The sequence below is a fragment of the Heptranchias perlo genome, chromosome 37 (genome assembly GCF_035084215.1).
Source record: "Heptranchias perlo isolate sHepPer1 chromosome 37, sHepPer1.hap1, whole genome shotgun sequence".
NCBI lineage: Eukaryota > Metazoa > Chordata > Chondrichthyes > Hexanchiformes > Hexanchidae > Heptranchias > Heptranchias perlo.
The window spans coordinates 806795-827560 of record NC_090361.1 but is presented as its reverse complement, the minus strand read 5'-3'; the positions used below and the strand labels follow the sequence as shown (position 1 = coordinate 827560).

The window sequence follows — 20766 nt, the reverse complement described above, 5'->3', positions numbered from 1 at the left end:
CCCGCGCCCTGGCTCGACCCCCTCCCCCGCGCCCTGGCTCGACCCCCTCCCCCGCGCCCTGGCTCGACCCCCTCCCCCGCGCCCTGGCTCGACCCCCTCCCCCGCGCCCTGGCTCGACCCCCTCCCCCGCGCCCTGGCTCGACCCCCTCCCCCGCGCCCTGGCTCGACCCCCTCCCCCGCGCCCTGGCTCGACCCCCCCCTCCCCACGCCCTGGCTCCATCTCTCTGCCCCTCACTGTCTCTCTCAGGCCACAGATTGAGTCACTGATCTCAGTCAGGTGCTGCTATCAGTCCCGATGTCTGTGAATTACCAACATTGTTATTTTGCTGTTTCTTTTCCTCCAGGTTGCAATTTATGGGAACAACTTCTGCACCTCAGCGAAAAATGCATTCTTCTTACTGATGAGGAATATCATCCGGTGAGTGAGTGAGTGTGGCGGGGGGGGGGGGTTTCAGGCGTGTGGTGGGGGGGTCCGGTGCGGGGGGTGGGGGATGGAGGGGTGGGGGTCTGGTGCGGGGGGAGGGGGAGGGTCCGGTGCAGGGGTGGGGGGGAGGGTCCGGTGCGGGGGGTGGGGGGGAGGGTCCGGTGCGGGGGGAGGGGGAGGGTCCGGTGCAGGGGTGGGGGGGGGAGGGTCCGGTGCGGGGGGAGGGGGAGGGTCCGGTGCAGGGGTGGGGGGGGGAGGGTCCGGTGCGGGGGGAGGGGGAGGGTCCGGTGCGGGGGGAGGGGGAGGGTCCGGTGCAGGGGTGGGGGAGGGTCCGGTGCGGGGGGAGGGGGAGGGTCCGGTGCAGGGGTGGGGGGGGGAGGGTCCGGTGCGGGGGGAGGGGGAGGGTCCGGTGCAGGGGTGGGGGGGGGAGGGTCCGGTGCGGGGGGAGGGGGAGGGTCCGGTGCAGGGGTGGGGGGGGGGAGGGTCCGGTGCTGAGCTGCAATTGGTAATCGGGTGTTGATGTTCTTTTCTCTCAGGGTGGTAGTTCTGGACAAAGTGACGGACTTCCTGCTGTTTTTGGCCAAACTGCTCATTGTTGGAGGAGTGGGTCAGTGGATGATTTTCTCTCTCTATTGTCGATGGTTTTAGTATTTGTTTAAGTAAATCACCTACCGATCGCCAGCCTGTGCTGAGTAAACTGGTCTTGGGCAGGATTGTGGCGATAGTTGGTTTCAGGGAAGGGAAATCCAGTCACTGATCCGGCTCCCGCTCCCTCTCCCCGCCCGGCGGCTCCCGCTCCCTCTCCCCGCCCAACGGCTCCCGCTCCCACTCCCGCCCGGCGGCTCCCGCTCCCGCTCCCGCCCCCCGCCCAGCGGCTCCCGCTCCCTCTCCCTGCCCCCCGCCCAACGGCTCCCGCTCCCGCTCCCCGCCCGGCAGCTCCCGCTCCCGCTCCCGCTCCCGCCCCCCGCCCGGCGGCTCCCGCTCCCTCTCCCCGCCCCCCGCCCAACGGCTCCCGCTCCCGCTCCCGCCCGGCAGCTCCCGCTCCCGCTCCCGCCCCCCGCCCGGCGGCTCCCGCCCCCCGCCCGGCAGCTCCCGCTCCCGCTCCCGCCCAACAGCTGCTGCTGGAAAGAGGACAGGATCAGGCTAAGCTGCAATGCTCGGGCTGTTGGTTCCTGTGGGAACCTTTCCCAGCAAGAGTTAGTGCCTCAGGTGAGGGGAGAAAATTGGAGGGAGAAAAATAAATCTCACTCAGTAAATGACAGAAAAGTTGAAATCAATCCTTTGCTTAAAATACTAACAGCTCCGAGATTCACGAATACACGTTCAGTGTTACTTTAAAGTTGTGTCCCTCACCCCGTTCTCAAAGTGATGAACTGGATTCTTTTACCCTCAGTCTGGTTCAGCGCAACACTGAATCGAATACACCTTTAAAGTTCAACACTATTTTATTAGAGCAGACCTTGGTCTGCAGCATTGATCTGGACTCCTGATAGAGTCCCACCTATGCTGACAGAACAAGACAAGAACATACAGAAAATACACACGTTTATACAGATCAATAGGGGTTGGAACATTGCTAACATGAGGTTCAACACCAATCATAAGCCGGGCATAGGTTGGCCATGAGGGGTTACCTAACTGCAGGCCAATCATGGACAATACAGTTAGCTGATCACGCCGCAGTGACAGACATAGATGGATGTCCCCTCATCTTCCAGCTTGGAATGTTTCCCCTAATCATCCCCATCCTTATCTGCTAACCTGGAATGTCTCTGGCCTCACTCAGCTCATTATTTTCTATTGATCAACCAGCTGTGCAGAAACACCCACACCAAACTCCCTACTCCCTAATGTTGCCATGCCAATGATGAGCATAAGCAGACCCCAACATCTAACGAGTTCCTCACACCACTATTAGCCTTGAAGGGGCCCATTGTCCAAACCTAAGCAGCTTCTAATTAACCCTTGCTTGTCATTCTTACTACTTTTCTACTTTGCCACTTAGGCATTTGTACTTTACTTACTTTACTGGACACTGACCACGTATGGGGACACTGACCATGTAGGGATTCTCAAAAGGACCGGTTCCCAACCATACTTTGTGCATCACCTGGTCAGTCGGGTACAGTTTGGGCAGTGAGATGAACCGTCCTCACTCAGGATGTTGAACCCTGTTTGATTAGGGCCCATTTGTTGTTAAATCAAAAAAAACGTAAGTCTCTGCTGTACCTTGTTACGTGTTGCACGTTGTGTAGCTGCTCCCATGTAATTATAGGTCTGAGGGGTTCCTTATCCAGCGGGTTTTATGCTACTTCGGTAAATAATACAGTAGTTGTTGTTCCACATGGTGACCCTTTCTGTAGAGTTGCAGTAGGTCTTGTAGTTTGAGTGCTCGACACCTCACCTGAGCGTATACTGAGTGGGAGCTGACGGGCCGCCTCGTCCCCTCGCTCCCGGGGCCCGCGTGCCGCCTCGTCCCCTCGCTCCCGGGGCCCGCGTGCCGCCTCGCTTCCGGGGCCCGCGTGCCGCCTCGTCCCCTCGCTCCCGGGGCCCGCGTGCCGCCTCGTCCCCTCGCTCCCGGGGCCCGCGTGCCGCCTCATCCCCTCGCTCCCGGGGCCCGCGTGCCGCCTCGTCCCCTCACCGTGCTGAGCAGGAACCTTCCATTGCCAGGCCAATCCGAGAGTACGTTGACGGTGTGGCAAAGTGAGATACTGGGCCATACAAACCCAGGATGTCTTGTGTTCCACGCCTAGTCTGTACTGAGTTTGCTGATCTCTGCCAGGGCAGTAGTCGGGGCTACAATTGGCCTCAGTACCCCTGGGCTAAGGAGGGGAAATAGCCAGAGTTCTAGACCCCGAGCGTGTGTGGTTCCAGGCGAAGGCCAGATCGGGATTGGGTATCTAATAACCTGCTGACACTCACTGTATAAGCTCACACATCAAGAATGGGCACTCGGGTGGAATCAAAGCCCAGCGAGAGTTGGCGCCGTCAGGAGAGGATGGGGGTAAACATTGTTATTCATGTTTTGACAAGGGCCCTGCTCCTGGATGCATGATGTTCCGTAATGTGAGGATCCTATAGAGTGTAGCACAATGTATTCCCTCTCCCTGCTCTCTTGGCCTTGTGTGTTTGGATTAATCACTAAGTGATTGCTCCTTCCTTCTATTCCGCAGGCGTCCTTGGATTCTTCTTCTTCACCAATCGAATAACGATAATTGAGGACAAGGCACCAACTCTGAATTACTACTGGGTTCCACTGCTGGTGAGAAATAGCCACCAGCGTTTGCTTTAAGTACAGCGTGCCCCACACAACCTTTCACGCTGGAGGTCCAGCAAGACCATGGCTCTGAGAATGTGTGCTTTTATTGGACTTGCACTGTTAAAAATATTTAGATGGAAATAAAGGTGGCGCTCAGTGTGTTTGTACTCAGTGTGTGAGTAACTGAGCCTTACAGACCAGGAAGGTCCTGTGCCTTTAATCCTCACTCTGTGCCAGTTAACTGATCTCGGCTAGCACTACAGTTGGGTTCACTGCATCGGGTGAGGGAGAGCGAAATTGGCCCAGGCTCCTGCTTCCAGTGACCATCTAGTGACCCCGGCTGGAAAATGTGTGTACGTGCACACATCAGGTGAGGGTCTTTCTGGGCTGTGATGCCCACCACAGTCCAACAGCCTGCCAACTGTCACTATAAGGAATAGCTACTTGCTGAGGTTCCGGAGGGCAGCCAGCACCCATGTAAATGTACCCCAGGGAGACTCAGTGCCTTCAGAGCATGAGGGAGGGCCATTGCTGAGGGAAATTACTGTTTCCGAGGAGTGTCGGTGATTGTAAAGTATTGGTCGCAGTGGAAAATGCGAGCGAGATATAAATCAGTATGAGCAGCATGCAGAATCCTAACTCCCTGTGATACATACTGTGCTGTACATTCCTGCGCTGGGTATTGGATATCCAGAGTATTTATTAATTGTGTAACTAACTCTAAGTTTGAATGTTGCAGCAGCTCTGAGACTAGCTCTGCAGGAGGCTGGCTGAGGCAGTAATGTATTCTGCTGTTTCTGTGTTGCAGACTCTGATTGTGGGTTCCTACCTGGTTGCACACGGATTCTTCAGCGTGTATGCAATGTGTGTGGACACACTGTTCCTCTGCTTTTGTGAGTACGCTGCAGGGCACTTTTAATCTGTGTATTTTTGAGTAACCCAGAGCTGTTGTAACTAGAGGTGGGCCAGCCAACAGATATCTGATATTTGCTTTGCTAATGATGAAAGTTGAATGGAAACTTTAATAATTGATCTTAAATAATGAAATATTGTAAGAGACTGAACTGGAAAATTGGATTTGTGTTTTTAAAATCTAACTTTAATTTTAGTCCTTTCTGGATGACTCAGCGAGTTTATCTGATGAACAGCTGATCCATACAGACCAGGAAGGCCTCGGCTTCAAACCCCAGCCTCTGCTGAATTAGCGAATCTCAGTTGCAGCGGCTGTATTGCTGCTACAATTGACCTCGGGGAGAGGCAAGAGTCAGCCTGAGGCTTCTGCTCCTGATATCCAGTGATTCCTGTTGGACAGCGCCTTTGTGTGTGGATGTCGGATGAAGACAGGATCAGGTTTGGTCCTGATGCTTCCTGATAGCTTGCCGACACTCGCATCTCGCTGTACGTGAAGAATGGCCACTTGGGGTGAGGTATTGGGGCGGCAGCTCCGCCCACTGAACTGTACCCCAGCGAGAGTCTGCACTTTCAGGACACCAATGGAGAAAACTAGCAAGAAAATAAATACCAAATTTAGCTCTGTGCCTATGAAAGGATTAAAAAAAACAGAAAACTTTAGAGTTGAGCCTTGCGGGTGTAATTGTAATGGTTTCAACATTATGCTGTCAGCCTGGATTCTGTTAAACTGCATGTTAGCAGAGACCAGAATTGTTTACAGGACATTCTGCTTAAGTTTCTTGCCAGTTTCACTGATGTTTCTGACTTACAAATGTTGTCTGCATCTGACTAGTCCTATTAGCAGAGTCAGCCAGGCCCTCATCAGGTCATTGAATCTGATCATTTACTTACAAATTCCCCTCCCCGCCACTTGTCCTCACTCCCACTGTTTCATGCTTTCTCCTATTCAGTTTGCTGTTTTATTTTCTCTGACACCACTGTTCCATCCGTTGCAATGGAATGGAATCTAAATCTACAAGGGCCGGATGGTCTGGATCAAGCACAAATCCACGACCTTTCCCCAGAGGGGTACTCTGGCCACAATTAGGTCCTGTAACCCACATGGAATCTCCCTGTTGATGCATTCCCAGCTCAACTGAAGCAAGTGACCAGCAGTCCTACAGCTCTCAGTTATAAGCAGTCGGGCACCAATAAAGACAGCTCTGAAACTGTACATCTATAAACCCAGAGGTAACCAGCAATTGGGTTTGTTGGAGCGAGCTATGAAGGTGGAGACCTGGCTACTCCTGTCAGCACGTTCAGCAAAATTGTGTCTGTAGAATTTATTAGGACCTTCACATTTGCTTCACTGTGGGGTTGGCTAGACCAGGGTGAGGTCCTGATTTATAATAGGAGAGATAAAAAGAGAAATACTGAACTACACAGCAAATCTGCTGGCATCTGATGAGAGAACAGACAGGTTAACATCCCTTTGCTGGTCTCTTTCCAGATACTGGTGGACTTGTACTTTCAGCCGGCTCTGTTTTTCCTGATCTCTAATCATTAATTGCCGGCTGACAGCCTGAACTCTGTATTTTTATGTGGTATTGTTTCCATTTACTGACTCTGATTATTACCTGCATCTTTCTCTTTTTCTCTCCCTCTCTTCTCCCTTGCTCTCACCCTGTCTCCCTCCATTCATCACTTCTGCACGGGGATGTGTTTGGATTCTTCTGCCTTTCCTCTGCTGCCGGGTAACCAGGTGAAGATCTGGAGAGGAATGACGGCTCCCCCGAGAGACCGTACTACACACTGCCAGAGCTGCGTGACATTCTGTACAAAAAGGAATGTGATTCTCCTCAGACACCAGAGTTGTAGCAAGAGTGACGAAGAGCTTCTGAACGAGGCAAAGTCACTTTTATTAAACTATTGATGAACCACATTAGCGAGACACCCTGGGAGGACCCTGTAACTAAACTATTGGCCCTGGTATCTGTTATTATGTCTCTGCAAAATTTCCCTTGTTAGTATTATAAACCAACGGTGTGATGTTGGGAATTTTTCTGTCATTACTGGGACTGCGTTGGAAGCCATTGTCTTCCTTTTACACCCAAAGGATTATCAAGTTATGGAATAAACTGGAGAGAAGGAATTGAGGGATAAGGTGAGGGGGTGGCAGCTGGGGACTGATTTGTGAAAAAAGGACAAACTAGCTGGACCTAATTCCCAGTCCCTAAAGATTCTTATAAACTTTGAGAACTTTCATTTGACATCACTGTGCGCTAGTTTAATGGAGGCTTTAACTTCTACACATAAAGTACTGTAATACAAACATGTTAGGCATTCAATTACTAATATCACTGTCATTTCTACACTTAAATTTCTTTGCAGTCTAACACTTTCACTGGAAACTATTTGTCTTTACTCGATCAACCATTAGCTGCTAAAGATCATCTTTTCTGAGCACCACCCGGGGCTCCTCCGATGAGGAACCAGTGTTTTGGGAGGCTGCTTTGTGGCGGGACAGGTTGCACGGTAGTAGGTGTTTGCGTACTGATACTGCACACGGTTTCTAGATTCTAGCCTCATTGGGATTTGTTATCTTCTTGTTTATACATTTGGTTGTGATATTGCTGTTCATGCAGTGGAAGACCAGGAGAGGAATGATGGCTCGACTGAGAAACCCTATTTCATGTCCAAGGAGCTTCTGAAGATCCTGGATAAGAAAAATGAGTGAGAACTATTGCAGATCAGGACAAGCCTGTACCTAAAGAACATGGATCCTCACTGGATCGACCCTGCCAGTGACGATGCGTGGAGCAAGACTATCCGAACATACACGTTAGAGTTCCGGCCTTTCCATGCTCTCAGCAACTGCCAGGGTCTCCTTTTGTGAGAGCTTTTTCTGCATTACAGCTGTCTCCAGCTGCACCCTACTGTGCCAAAAAAAATTTGGGTTATGGTTTGAGATAAAATTAGATTATCATCTGAGGTATTGTGTTTTATAAATATGGTTCTGCCTGGCAGACACCTGCTTCACACCTCCTGCTCTGATAACCACACAGTAAATGAGGATAAATTCAATGGTATTATTAACAAATAAGGTTATACATGGTCACATTCAAATGGCATTAAACTCCAGAGCTGTAGTTTCAGCTATATTTTGGCACACTGGCCTGGTTTTAGTGCTCTGCTTTGCCTGGAATGCTACACCTGACAATAAGGGGTGCGCATTCTCAGTTGTTAAACAAAGGTTTACTGTCTCTCTACTTGTAATGCTGATTTTTTTTTTCCCCTTTCTCCCCCCCTCCTCCTGACGGTGCTGACTCTCACTGTGGTACAGGTTCCACGGGCAGTGGGTTCCCTCCAGTACCTCACCCTCGTACTTGTTCTTCACGTGTGAGACTCGCCAGTGAGTCTTTTAAAACTGCTTAAAAACATTTTTGAGATATGCATCAGATATAATCTGGTCTTGTCCCCTGAAGTTAGTGCAATTTTTGTCCTGAAGTGGTAAGAGTAAATCAAACATTAAACGTCCGTCGTCCAAGAAATGAAAAAAAAAGGAAGTGCTTGATATGTCAGTGGTGGGTGTGCTGTAATAATGCTGCATGCAGCTCCTGGAGATTTGCTTTGAGCTGCCTTGGTCTGTTTACTGGCCAAGGCCTGTGAGTTACCCAGTTTAGGGTTGTTTTAATCATGTGATCCTCATGTCGTCACAGACGACATATTTGTCCAAAGAAAACCACCGCCTAACTGCTTGCGAGGTTTAGTGTTAATGAGTCCAGTCCTTTATGTCCACTGGAGCCTAGGCAACGGAACTCTGCACTCATATGTTAGGGGGAAGAATGCGGAATTGGCTTTATTAAATAACTGACATTTTGTGAGAATCTTGTTAAATCCAAGTTGTAGAAACAAACCTCCCTCAATCAGCAAAGACTCGGCCTAACTAAGAAGCAGTTTGCTTGTTTTATTTGTGTTTTTTAAAGGTTATGCTATTTTAACAGATGATAAATGTATAGTTTTCCTGTATAAATGGGACTGCATTATTGACTGAATGAGTGTGTGTCTAACAGGTATTATTTGCCCACATGTATATAACACATGGTGTACATACAGCCAATCTCTTTCTTGCATGTCGCAGTTATCAGCCAGTCAAATAAATTGTTGCTGTTACTCTTGTAACAGAAGGCTGGATTGGACGAGTCCATGTTAGCGGTTGCTGGAATTTATTCTTGCTCGGCAGCAGATTGATCCCACAGGATTGGTTCTTGCTATAAACAGCATTCCAAATACAATTAAAAGTGCCTGATTGAATCAGTTATTCTGTAATCATTGCTGCCTCCACTTTCTTTCATTTATTTATCTGCATGAAGTCTGTGTAGATCCAATAAATTATAATTTCCACAACCCAGTTATTTGATTTGTCAAGTCTAAAACTGGACAAGAGGTGAATGTTAGATGGGGCAGGGCTGGGACCGGGGTTCGGTGTGGGACCGGGGGGCAGGGCTAGGATCTGGGGTTTGGTGTGGGACCGGGGGGCGGGGCTGGGACCGGGGTTCGGTGTGGGACCGGGGGGCAGGGCTGGGACCGGGGGGCGGGGCTGGGATTGAGGTTCGGTGTGGGACAGGGGGCAGGGCTGGGACCAGGGTGAGGGCTGGGATCAGGGTTCGGTGTGGGACGGGGGCAGGGCTGGGGGGGGGGCAGGGCTAGGATCTGGGGTTCAGTGTGGGACCGGGGTTCAGTGTGGGACCGGGGTTCAGTGCGGGACCGGGGGCAGGGCTGGGATCAGGGTTCGGTGCGGGACCGGGGGGCAGGGCTGGGATCAGGGTTCGGTGTGGGATGGGGGCAGGGCTGGGGGGTGGCAGGGCTGGGACCGGGGGGAGGGCTAGGATCTGGGGTTCGGTGCGGGACCGGGGGCAGGGCTGGGATCTGGGGTTCGGTGCGGGACCGGGGGCTGGGCTGGGACCGGGGGCAGGGCTGGGACCGGGGGGCGGGGCTGGGATTGAGGTTCGGTGTGGGACAGGGGGCAGGGCTGGGACCAGGGTGAGGGCTAGGACGGGGGGCAGGGCTGGGACCGAGGGGCAGGGCTAGGATCTGGGGTTTGGTGTGGCGGCTGCTCTATAAATGTAAGTCTTTAAACTGAATGCTGTTATTAGTTTAGCCACTGTGTAAAATTTCATATTTTAAAACCTAGCTGTAAGAATCTGGTTTTCAATCCCTGCACTTTAGGAAATTGCTGCAACAATACAAGTGGCCCCAATACTGAACTCATTTAAGAAACAGTTGGAATGGAAGATGGTAGGGTTTGTATGCTGCAATGATGGAAAAAAAATGATTGAAGATCTTTCTTTATATGAATCTGTCTTGTGATCTTATGAAAACTTTCAATGACTTTACACACACTATTGTACCACAGAACCCCATTTTGACTTGGGCTGGTGAGGTGGGGTGAAGCATAGATCGATCCCATTTGGCTCTGTCCTGTAAGGAGCACAGCTTGTGATCCTGTGGTGTGGAGCTGGGGGTGTGTTGATATCAAAGCCACATCACATAACGTTAATGAAGGAACCAAAGTTCAGATTCACACATTGGAAAAATATTTCAAGATCAAAGTGTTCATGGTAACCCTCCAAACCCTGCCCCGCCCTATCCAAACCCCGCCCCGCCCTATCCAAACCCCGCCCCGCCCTATCCAAACCCCGCCCCGCCCTATCCAAACCCCGCCCCGCCCTATCCAAACCCCGCCCCGCCCTATCCAAACCCCGCCCCGCCCTATCCAAACCCCGCCCCGCCCTATCCAAACCCCGCCCTATCCAAACCCCGCCCCACCCTATCCAAACCCCGCCCCGCCCTATCCAAACCCCGCCCCGCCCTATCCAAACCCCGCCCCGCCCTATCCAAACCCCGCCCCGCCCTATCCAAACCCCGCCCTATCCAAACCCCGCCCCGCCCTATCCAAACCTTTTTGTGAGAGTGATTGAGATTGGTTCATTCACACCATCAGGAAGGGGTGCAGGTTATTTGTTTCAGCTCCAATAAAAAGCCTCTTGGTAGCTACTGCTGGGCGAGTTCATTAGTCTGTCAGTTCTGATCTTATTTATACAGGGCACTGGAGGTCAAAGCAGATCTGGTTCTCCATCAGCCACCAGGCACAAGCACAGCCGTTAATTACAAGCCCCCGATAAGGTGAGTCTCCGCTGCCCACGGAACAAGTCAGGTGGTTATATTCCTAACTGCAACTGATGGTGAGAAAAATGCACATTAGTTATCAGCTGCAGTTTTAAATTTAAAAGTGCGCCCAGGATAAGGTAAAGTTGCCTCTGGATTGTGAGCGGTTTGCATCGTCAGTCCCACACTATTGCTTTTGGACTGGTGTAACTCAGTGTTGATGAGAAAAATCAGTTCTTGAATATTATTAAAATAAGAGTTACCCACCATGATTTCAGTAATATCACTTTAGGTTTAAAGAAGGAACAAGAGCGTATATTCATAGTGACTTTTCCATCCTCAGGACATTTCAAAGCGCTTCACAGCCAATGAAGTACTTTTGAAGGATAATAGCAGTTATATAGTCAAACGTAGCAGCCAATTTGCATTCAGCAAGATCCCAAAAAACAGCAGTGAGATAAATGACCAGATAATCTGTTTTAGTGGTATAGTTGTGGGAGAAATGTTGGCCAAGTCACTGGTAGAACTCCCTGCTCTTTAAATAGTGCCGTGGGATCTTTTACGTCCAGTTGATAAGGTAGACGGGGCCTTCGTCAATCATCTCTTCTAAAACACGGCACCTTTGACAATGCAGCACCCCTTCATACCGCACTGTGGTGTCAGCTGAGATTGTGCTTAAATCCTGGAGTGGTTTAAACCAGCCACCTGCTGACTCGGGCGTGGGTTCCATCAACTGTGCCAAATTGGCACAGGCTTAGATGTCTTTAATGGCTCCACTTTCGTGCTCATAGTTTCCCCCCTCCCCATCCCCATCCCCATCCCCAAATCTCTTATCTTGATGGCACATGTGTAGCAACCACCCTCTAAAACCTCACCAAGTGGGTATTCTTCATGTGCAAGCCTGGGCAGTGTGTTGTTTAGTTCAGTTGTGGGAGCTATCATTGGCAAAGCTGAATGCTGTCCTTACCCAAGCATCCACACACACTTTCTAAGCAGGGGGCTGCTGGACAGTCATCCAGAAATGGCTTCTTCACTGATTTTTCTTCTCCCTAACCCAACAACACTAAGGTCTCATGTAGAACCCCATTACTGTCCTAGCTGAGCCCAACTAACTTAGCACTGACTGGGGCTCAAACCTAAGGTTGTCTGGTCTGTACGGCTCAGGTTCACACCATTTACTAACTGAACTGTTAAGGAGCTCACTCTCAAAGTTTATGTCATCTGAATCCCTCAATCATTTTATTACCTTGTAATAAAATACCTTGTAATGAAATTGATAGAGGGCAAAAATTGAATATGAGAGTAAACTAGCAAGAAATATAAAAACAGATTTAAGAGCTTCTACAAGTATCTAAAAAGGAAGAGATTAGCGAAAGTAAGCGTGGGTCCCTTAGAGGCTGAGACTGGAGAAATTATAATAGGGAATAAGGAAATGGCAGACACGTTAAATATTTTATATCTGTCTTCACAGTAGAAGACATAAAAAAAATACTGGAAATAATGGGGAACCAAGGATCTAATGAGAGGGAGGAACTTAGTGATTAAGATTAGTAAAGAAAAAGTATTAGAAAAGTTAATGGGACTAAAAGCCGACAAGTCCCCTGGACCTGATGGCCTCCATCCTAGGGTTTTAGAAGAGGTGGCTGCAGAGATAGTGGATGCATTGGTTTTGATTTTCTAGAATCTAGATTCTAGAACGGTCCCCGTGGATTGGAAGGTAGCAAAAGTAATCCCGTTATTCAAGAAAGGAGGGAGAGAGAAAACTGGGAACTACAGGCCAGTTAGTCTGACATCAGTAATAGGGAAAATGCTAGAATGAATCTATTATTAAGGACATAGTACCAGGGCACATAGAAAATCATAATATGATTAGGCAGAATCGACATGGTTTTATAAAAGGGAAATCGTATTTGACAAATTTATTAGAGTTTTTTGATGATGCAACTAGCAGGGTAGATAAGGGGGAACCAGTGAATGTAGTATATTTGGATTTTCAAAAGGCATTCGAAAAGGTCATAGAGTCATAGAGTAGAGTCATAGAGTCATACAGCACGGATAGAGGCCCTTCGGCCCATCGTGTCCGCGCCGGCCATCAGCCCTGTCTACTCTAATCCCATATTCCAGCATTTGGTCCGTAGCCTTGTATGCTATGGCATTTCAAGTGCTCATCCAAATGCTTCTTGAATGTTGTGAGGGTTCCTGCCTCCACAACCCTTTCAGGCAGTGAGTTCCAGACTCCAACCACCCTCTGGGTGAAAAAGTTCTTTCTCAAATGCCCTCTAAACCTCCCGCCTTTTACCTTGAATCTATGTCCCACATAAAAGGTTGTTACACAAGATTAGGGCTCATGGGATTGGGGATAATATTAATTAGCATGGATAGAGGATTGGTTATGGACAGAAAACAGAGAGTAGGGATAAACGGGTCATTCTCAGGTTGGCAGGCTGTAACTAGTGGGCTGTCGCAAAGGTTGGTGTTTGGGCCTCAGCTATTTACAATCTATATTAATGACTTAGATGAAGGGACCGAGAGTAATGTATCCAAGTTTGCTGACGATACAAAGCTAGGTGGGAAAGTAAGCCATGAGGAGGACACAAAGAGCCTGCAAAGGGATATGGACAGGTTAAGTGAGTGGGCAAGAAGGTGGTAGATGGAGTATAATGTGGGGAAATGTGAGGTTATTCACTTTGGTAGGAAAAATAGAAAAAACGGAATATTTCTTAAATGATGAGAAATTATTAAATGTTGGTGTTCAGAGGGATTTGGATGTCCTTGTACATGAAATACAGAATTAACATGCAGGTACAGCAAGCAGTTAGGAAGGCAAATGGTATGTTGGCCTTTATTGCAAGAGGGTTGGGGTACAAAGAGTAAGGAAGTCTTGCTGCAATTGTACAGGGCTTTGGTGAGACCACAACTGTAGTGCTGTGTACAGTTTTGGTCTCCTTACCTAAGGAAAGATATACTTGCCTTAGTGCCGGTGCAACGAAGGTTCACTAGATAAATTCCTGGGATGAGAGCATTCTCCTATGAGGAGAGATTGAGTAGAATGGGCCTATACTCTCTGGAGTTTGGAAGAATGAGAGGTGATCTCATTGAAACATGTAAAATTCTAAGAAGGCTTGACAAGGTAGATGCAGGGAGGATGTTTTCCCTGGCTAGAGAGTCTAGAATCAGGGGTCACAGTCTCAGGAGAAGGGGTCGGCCATTTAGGACTGAGATGAGGAGGAATTTCTTCACTCAGAGGATTGTAAATCTTTGGAATTCTCTACCCCAAAGGGCTGTGGATGCTCAGTCGTTGAGTATATTCAAGACTGAGATCAAAAGATTTTTGGACTCTAGGGGAATCTGGGGATCTGGCGGGAACGTGGAGTTGAGGTCAAAGATCAGCCATGATCTGATTGAATGGCACAGCAGGCTTGAGGGGCTGTCTAACCTACTCCTGCTCCTATTTCTTATGTAATAAGAATATGTGTTAAGGGTATTCAGAGCTCATCCGAATATGTGTTAAGGGTATTCAGAGCTCATCCCTATCGAACCCTAGCCTGCATCTGAGAATTCAACTCTAATTTGAACTCTAAAATCAATTTAATCATAGAAATGATAACACTGGTGGAGATCATTTGATCAATTGTGCCATAATATGGTGCTAACCTTTCAATTGGAGCTATCCTAATCTCATTTCCTTTACCCATACGATTTTGTATTCTTCCTTTTCAAATATTTATCCAGTTTCCTTCTAAGTAATGTTACAATGCCTATCTCAATAGCCGCTTGTGGTAAAGCAGCCCATGTTCTAACAATCCTCTGTGAAAACATTTCTAACTTTGTCTTTGATACTAATAATTACTGTTGTTACCAATTCATAGGAACACGAATAGGCCATCCAGCTTCTCGAGCCTGTTCTGCCATTCAATGAGATCATTGCTGATCTGTATCCTAATTCCATCCACTCGCCTTGGCTCCATATCCCTTAAAACCCTTGGCTAGCAAAAATCTATTGATCTCCGATTTAAAATGATTGATTGAGCATCTACTGCTTTTAGTGGGAGAGAGTTCCACATTTCTACCACCCTTTGCGTGAAGAAGTGTTTCCTAACTTCTCTCCTGAATGGCCTGGCTCTGATTTTAAGGTTTGTCTCCTTGTCCTAGACTCCCCCAGCAGAAAAAGTTTCTACCCTATAACTTCCTTTTCAAAATCCTAAAAACCTCAATCAAATCGCCCCATAACTTCCTATATTCCAGGGAATACAAGCCTAGTTTATGTAATCTCTCCTCATAATCGAACCCTTGTAGCCCTGGTAACATTCTGGTGAATCTGTGCTGCACTCCTTCCAAATGTACGGTGCCCAAAACTGTACACAGTAATCGAGATGTGGTCCAACCCGGGCTTTGTATAGCTGTAGCAAAATTTCCTTCCCTTTATATTCTAGCCCTCTGGATATAAAGGCTAACAAGCCTTTTTGATTTTTTTTGTACCTGATTACTACGTTTTAGTGATCTGTGTACATGGACCCCAAATCTCATTTTGGACCGCCACTATTCCTAGTGTTTCACCATTTTAAAAAAATACTTGGATTTATCCTTTTTTGGTCCAAAATGGATGACCTCACACTTATCCCACATTAAACTCCATCTGCCACAGTTTTGCCCACTCACTTAATCTATCAATGTCTCTTTGTAATTTTATGCTCCCGCCTACACTACCTACTATGCCATCAATCTCTGTATTTGGCAAACTTGGATATATGGCTCTCTATTGTGTTATCTAAGTCATTAATAAATATAGTGAATAGTCGAGGCCCCTGCACAGATCCTTGTGGGACACCACTAGTCACTTCCTTCCAATCTGAGTACATACCCATTATCCCTACTCTCTATCTTCTACAGCCTAACCAATCTCCTAACCAGGTCAATAATTTGCCTTTAATTCCATGAGCTTTAATTTTAGATAACAGTCTCTTATGTGGAACCTTATCAAATGCCTTCTGGAAGTCCATATAAACTACATCCATAGACACTCCCCCTTAGTTACTTCCTCAAAAAATTAAATTAGGTTCTTTAGACATGACCTGCCCTTTACAAATCCATGTTGGCTCTCTCTATTCAGCTCAAATTTCTCTAAGTGCTCAGTCACATGGTCCTTAATTATAGATTCCAATAACTTCCCCACAACAGATGTTAGACTAACAGGTCTATAATTTCCTGGTTTCTCTCTCTCACCTTTCTTAAATAATGGAGTTACATTTGTAATTTTCCAATCATAAGGGACACTTCCTGACTCGAGAGAACTTTGGAAGATTATGGCTAAAGCAACTGTAATTCCTCACCTACTTCCTTTAAAACCCTGGGGTGGAAACCCATCAGGTCCTGGGGATTGGTCAGTATCCAGTGCCATTATTTTTTCTAATACTGTTTTCTTGCTCACATTAACTTTACTGAGTTCCAGTCCTTGATTCGTTATTAGTTTCCCTGGAATATCAGGTATATTCTCCTCTTCCTCTGCTGTGAAGACTGACACAAAGTCATTATTCAACAAGTCTGCCATTTCCTTATTTTCATTTGAAATATTACCTGCACCTGTTTTTAAAAGGCCCACATTACCCTTGACTACGCTTTTTCTTCTAATATAATTGTAAAAACTTTTTGTGTTAATCTTGATATCCCTTGCAAGTTTCTTTTCATATTCCCTTTATGCAGCTCTTAATCTTTTTATCTTCCTTTGCTGTTCTTTATATCTCTCCCAGTCCCCTGGATTCACACTATTCTTTGCACTTTCGTGTTGTTATCTCTCATCTTTTGTCGACCATGACTTTTTTTATTTGGCAAGTAGAGCTCTTGCCCCTTAGGGGTATATACTGGTCCTGTATTAAGCTAAATTCTTTTCGAATACCTCCCACTGTTCATCTGTAGTTTTACCCAATTCACTGTCATCAGTCTCTGTCTCCTTCCATTAAAGTTAGCATTACCAAAATCTAGAATCTTAGTAACTGTGTTACGTTTCTTCTTTTCAAACCTAATGTTGAATTCGATCATATTATGTTCACTGTTAGACAAACGTTCCCTTACTGTTAGATTATTAACCAAGCCTGGCTCATTACTCATTACTAAATCTAGTATGGCCTGTCCTCTTGTTGGTTCTAGAACATATTGCTCCAGAAAACGATCTTGAATACACTCAAGAAATTCACTATCTTTCTGACTTGAGCTACTCTGCTCTTCCCAATCGATATGAAAATTAACGTCTCCCATTAAACAACTCTGATTTTGCTACAGGCCTCTCTGATCTCTGAATTAATACATTCTGGCACTTCATTACTGTTATCAGGAGGCCTGTAGACAACTTCCATTACAGTTTTAAGTCCTCTAACCATAGTTGCCGATGATTGCTTTCCCTTACCTATATCCTTTCTTACTAATATTGTAATAGTATATTTAATCAATATGGTTGATCCTCTTCCAGTTCCCCGATCCTGGAATATTTAACTCCCAATCATGACTAGCTTGCTGCCATCTCTCAGTAATGGCCACCATGTCATATCTGTATTTGAGCCTTTAAATCACTCAATTTATTTCTTATAGTGCGTTAGTATATAAAACTCTTATTTGGGCAAGAGACCCTAACCTGTCCTTCTGCATGATGCTGTCTTTTGTTCCCTATGTGTGATTTGATCGAAGTTTTCAAGATATTAAGAGGAATTGATAGGGTAGATAGAAACTATTTCCGCTGGTTGGGGAGTCCAGAACTAGGGGATGTAGCCTAAATGTTAGAGCCAAGACTTTCAAGAGTGAAGTTAGGAAACACTTCTACACCCAAAGGGTGGTAGAAATTTGGAACTCTCTTCTGCAAACGGCAGTTGATGCTAGCTCAATTATTAATTTTAAATTTGAGATTGATAGATTTTAGTTAACCAACGGTATTAAGGGATATGGGGCTAAGGCGGGTATATGGAGTTAGGTCACAGATCAGCCATGATTTCATTGAATGGCGAACAGGCTCGAGGGGCTAAATGGCCTACTTCTGTTCCTATGACATTGGTCCTGATATGGACCAAGGCAGCTGGATCTTCCCCCTCCCTTTCCAAATTCCTTTCCCAGCCACATTGAGAGATCCCTTACCGTGGCTCCAGGTAGCCAACACACCATTTGGGACTCTTGATTGTGGCTGCAGAGGATGCTATCTATCCCCCTAATTATTGAATCCCCTTTATTTACGACATTTCTATTCTGCTGCTCCCCCTCTTCAGACAGCCCTCTGCTCCACGGTGCTTGGTCAGCATTGCAGCTGTCCTCCCCGCACTCTTTCTCCTTATCCTCACAGGTATCGAGTACACTGTACCTATTGGATAGTTGTAAACAATTTTACAACACCAAGTTATAGTCCAGCAATTTTATTTTAAATTCACAAGCTTTCGGAGATTTTCTCCTTCCTCAGGCAAATGTTTCAAGATCTCCTTGATCCAATAGGACCCTGGTCCTATTGGATAGGACCAGGGTCTGTGGGATGTCCTCCTCGATCTCCCCTCTGTTCCCCCTGCCTTGTTGACTGGTAGTGGTTTCCTCTGAGGTGTGACTGTACTCTGGAGAAAACTATCCAGAAATTCCTCCTCCTTTAGGTGTCTCCAAGTTGCACTCCAACTCAAGAGCTCTGAGCTGCAGTGTCTCAAGGCACAAGAATCTTTCACTTTTTACCCATTTATAATTTTGAAAACCCTTCATCAGATTCCTCCTTTAACGGGGAGTGAGGAAACCTCTAATGTAGTTGCAGCCAGTCCTGCCCAGCTGTGCTGAGTGGAGCAGGCTGCAGCCGCCCAGCTGTGCTGAGTGGAGCAGGCTGCAGCCGCCCAGCTGTGCTGAGTGGAGCAGGCTGCAGCCGCCCAGCTGTGCTGAGTGGAGCAGGCTGCAGCCGCCCAGCTGTGCTGAGTGGAGCAGGCTGCAGCCGCCCAGCTGTGCTGAGTGGAGCAGGCTGCAGCCGCCCAGCTGTGCTGTGTGGAGCAGGCTGCAGCCGCCCAGCTGTGCTGTGTGGAGCAGGCTGCAGCCGCCCAGCTGTGCTGTGTGGAGCAGGCTGCAGCCGCCCAGCTGTGCTGTGTGGAGCAGGCTGCAGCCGCCCAGCTGTGCTGAGTGGAGCAGGCTGCAGCCGCCCAGCTGTGCTGTGTGGAGCAGGCTGCAGCCGCCCAGCTGTGCTGAGTGGAGCAGGCTGCAGCCGCCCAGCTGTGCTGTGTGGAGCAGGCTGCAGCCGCCCAGCTGTGCTGAGTGGAGCAGGCTGCAGCCGCCCAGCTGTGCTGAGTGGAGCAGGCTGCAGCCGCCCAGCTGTGCTGAGTGGAGCAGGCTGCAGCCGCCCAGCTGTGCTGTGTGGAGCAGGCTGCAGCCGCCCATTGTTAAAGTGGTGACAAAGAACTACATTGTCCAAACTGCAACGTGGGATGACGTTCAACGCACTGGGGGCGTGGCGTCCGCAGCGTCACGCGGGCTATTTGGCGCCGTGTGATTGGTGGGTTTGAATGATTCACGTGCGGCGGTGGGCGGAGCGAGCTACCTGGCGCCGCTGGTGCGCACGCGCAGTCGCGTCCATAAAAGGGGGGGGGTCCGTTGGCGGCACTGGGTCACGTGAGGCTTTTTGTCCTTTTCCCATCGAGTGTGCGGCCGGGAGCGAGTGAGGGTGAGTGAGCCGGGCCAAGGGAAAGGCGAGCTGGGCTGCTGCTAGGCCCGGAGTAGCAGGCCTGGGGCCTCGCTCCAAGTTCCCCTAACCGTCGGGCAGAGAGACCCTTGTTAGCCGTTGACCCCCCGTGTCGACAGCCTGAAGTGCGTCACTCGCGGCCTAAGCGACGAGGCGCCGGGGTAGGGGCTGTGGGGGATGGGGGAGGAGCGGGGCCGAGGCGGGTTGTGGGGGAGGTGAGTGAAGACTGTTGTCGGACCGGATCGGGGCCGGCGCGCCAGCTTGAATCCGATCCACGTTCCCTTCCCCCGCACCATGAGGCAGCGAGCGGCCGCGCTCAAAATGGCGGCGGGGCGGGGGGGAGGGGAGCCGCGCGGCGGGGAGGGGGCGGGGCCACGGCGGCAGGCCCCGCCCCCTCGCTCCACTATGTTCCTTGGGGTTATTTGCAGCTGATCAATGCCGGCCTTGGTCTCGCCCATTTCAGCTCGCTGTTTGGTACTGGTTCTGCACTGTGTCTCTGGGCATCACTCTCACTCATGGCACTGACCGAGCATCAGCATAGGTCGCCCATCTCCGGCATACAACCCTGCGGCTCAGGAGGAAGCCGTCCGGCGTGTCGTGCCTCTTCGAAAGAGCCCTCCAGTTAGTCCTGCTCTTTCCCCATTGCCCTGAATTTTTTTTTCTTTTCAAGTATTTATCCAATTCCCTTTTGAAAGTTACTATTGAATCTGCTTCCATCACCCTTTAAGGCAGTGCATTCCAGATCATCATAACTTGCTGCATAAAAAAAATTCTCCTCTCCCCTCCTGGTTCTTTTGCCCATTATCTTAAATCGGTGTCCTCTAGTTACCCACCTGCTAGTGGAAACAGTTCCTCCCTTTCTACTCTATCAAAACCCTTCATAATTTTGAACACCTCTATTAAATCTCCCCTGAACCTTCTCTGTTCTTAGAAGAGCAATCGCAGCTTCTCTAGTCTCTACGTAACAGAAGTCTGGCATTCTGATATTCTAGTAAATCTCCTCTGCACCCTCTTCCAAGACCTTGACATCCTTCCTAAAGTGCGGTGCCCAGAATTGGACACAATACTCCAGCTGAAGCCTAACCATTGATTTATACAAGCTTAGCATAACTTCCTTTTGTATTCATTATATCTATTTATAAAGCCAAGGATCCCATATGCTTTTTTAACAGCCTTCTCAACTTGTCCTGCCACCTTCATCGATGTTGTGCTGTGCCCCTTAATACCCTATGAGCTGAGCCACTAGTTTGTGGTTTTCATGGTTCTGCTGGAACCTAATTTAAAATATTCTTTTCAACATAATTAATATATTTGATCCCTATTAAGCCAGTGGTTCTGATTATAGGG

The 20766-nt window shown here is 48.4% G+C and overlaps 2 protein-coding genes across 6 annotated transcripts in view; both read left to right on the top strand.

Annotated features, from left to right (window-relative positions):
• slc44a2 (solute carrier family 44 member 2 (CTL2 blood group)) overlaps positions 1 to 8903 on the top strand; it is an 86844-nt gene extending 77941 nt beyond the window's left edge. For all 3 annotated transcript variants that reach the window (XM_067972899.1, XM_067972898.1, XM_067972900.1), the window contains exons 18-22: positions 345 to 418; positions 961 to 1031; positions 3598 to 3686; positions 4492 to 4576; positions 7220 to 8903. In XM_067972899.1, coding sequence (XP_067829000.1) covers positions 345 to 418; positions 961 to 1031; positions 3598 to 3686; positions 4492 to 4576; positions 7220 to 7311 — 411 coding nt within the window. In that variant the 3' untranslated portion in view covers positions 7312 to 8903. The remainder of the gene's footprint in view (positions 1 to 344; positions 419 to 960; positions 1032 to 3597; positions 3687 to 4491; positions 4577 to 7219) is intronic.
• A 10421-nt stretch (positions 8904 to 19324) lies between these two features.
• ilf3b (interleukin enhancer binding factor 3b) overlaps positions 19325 to 20766 on the top strand; it is a 54410-nt gene continuing 52968 nt past the window's right edge. For all 3 annotated transcript variants that reach the window (XM_067972895.1, XM_067972894.1, XM_067972896.1), the window contains exon 1: positions 19325 to 19401. The gene's annotated coding sequence lies outside the window, so the exon portion shown is untranslated. The remainder of the gene's footprint in view (positions 19402 to 20766) is intronic.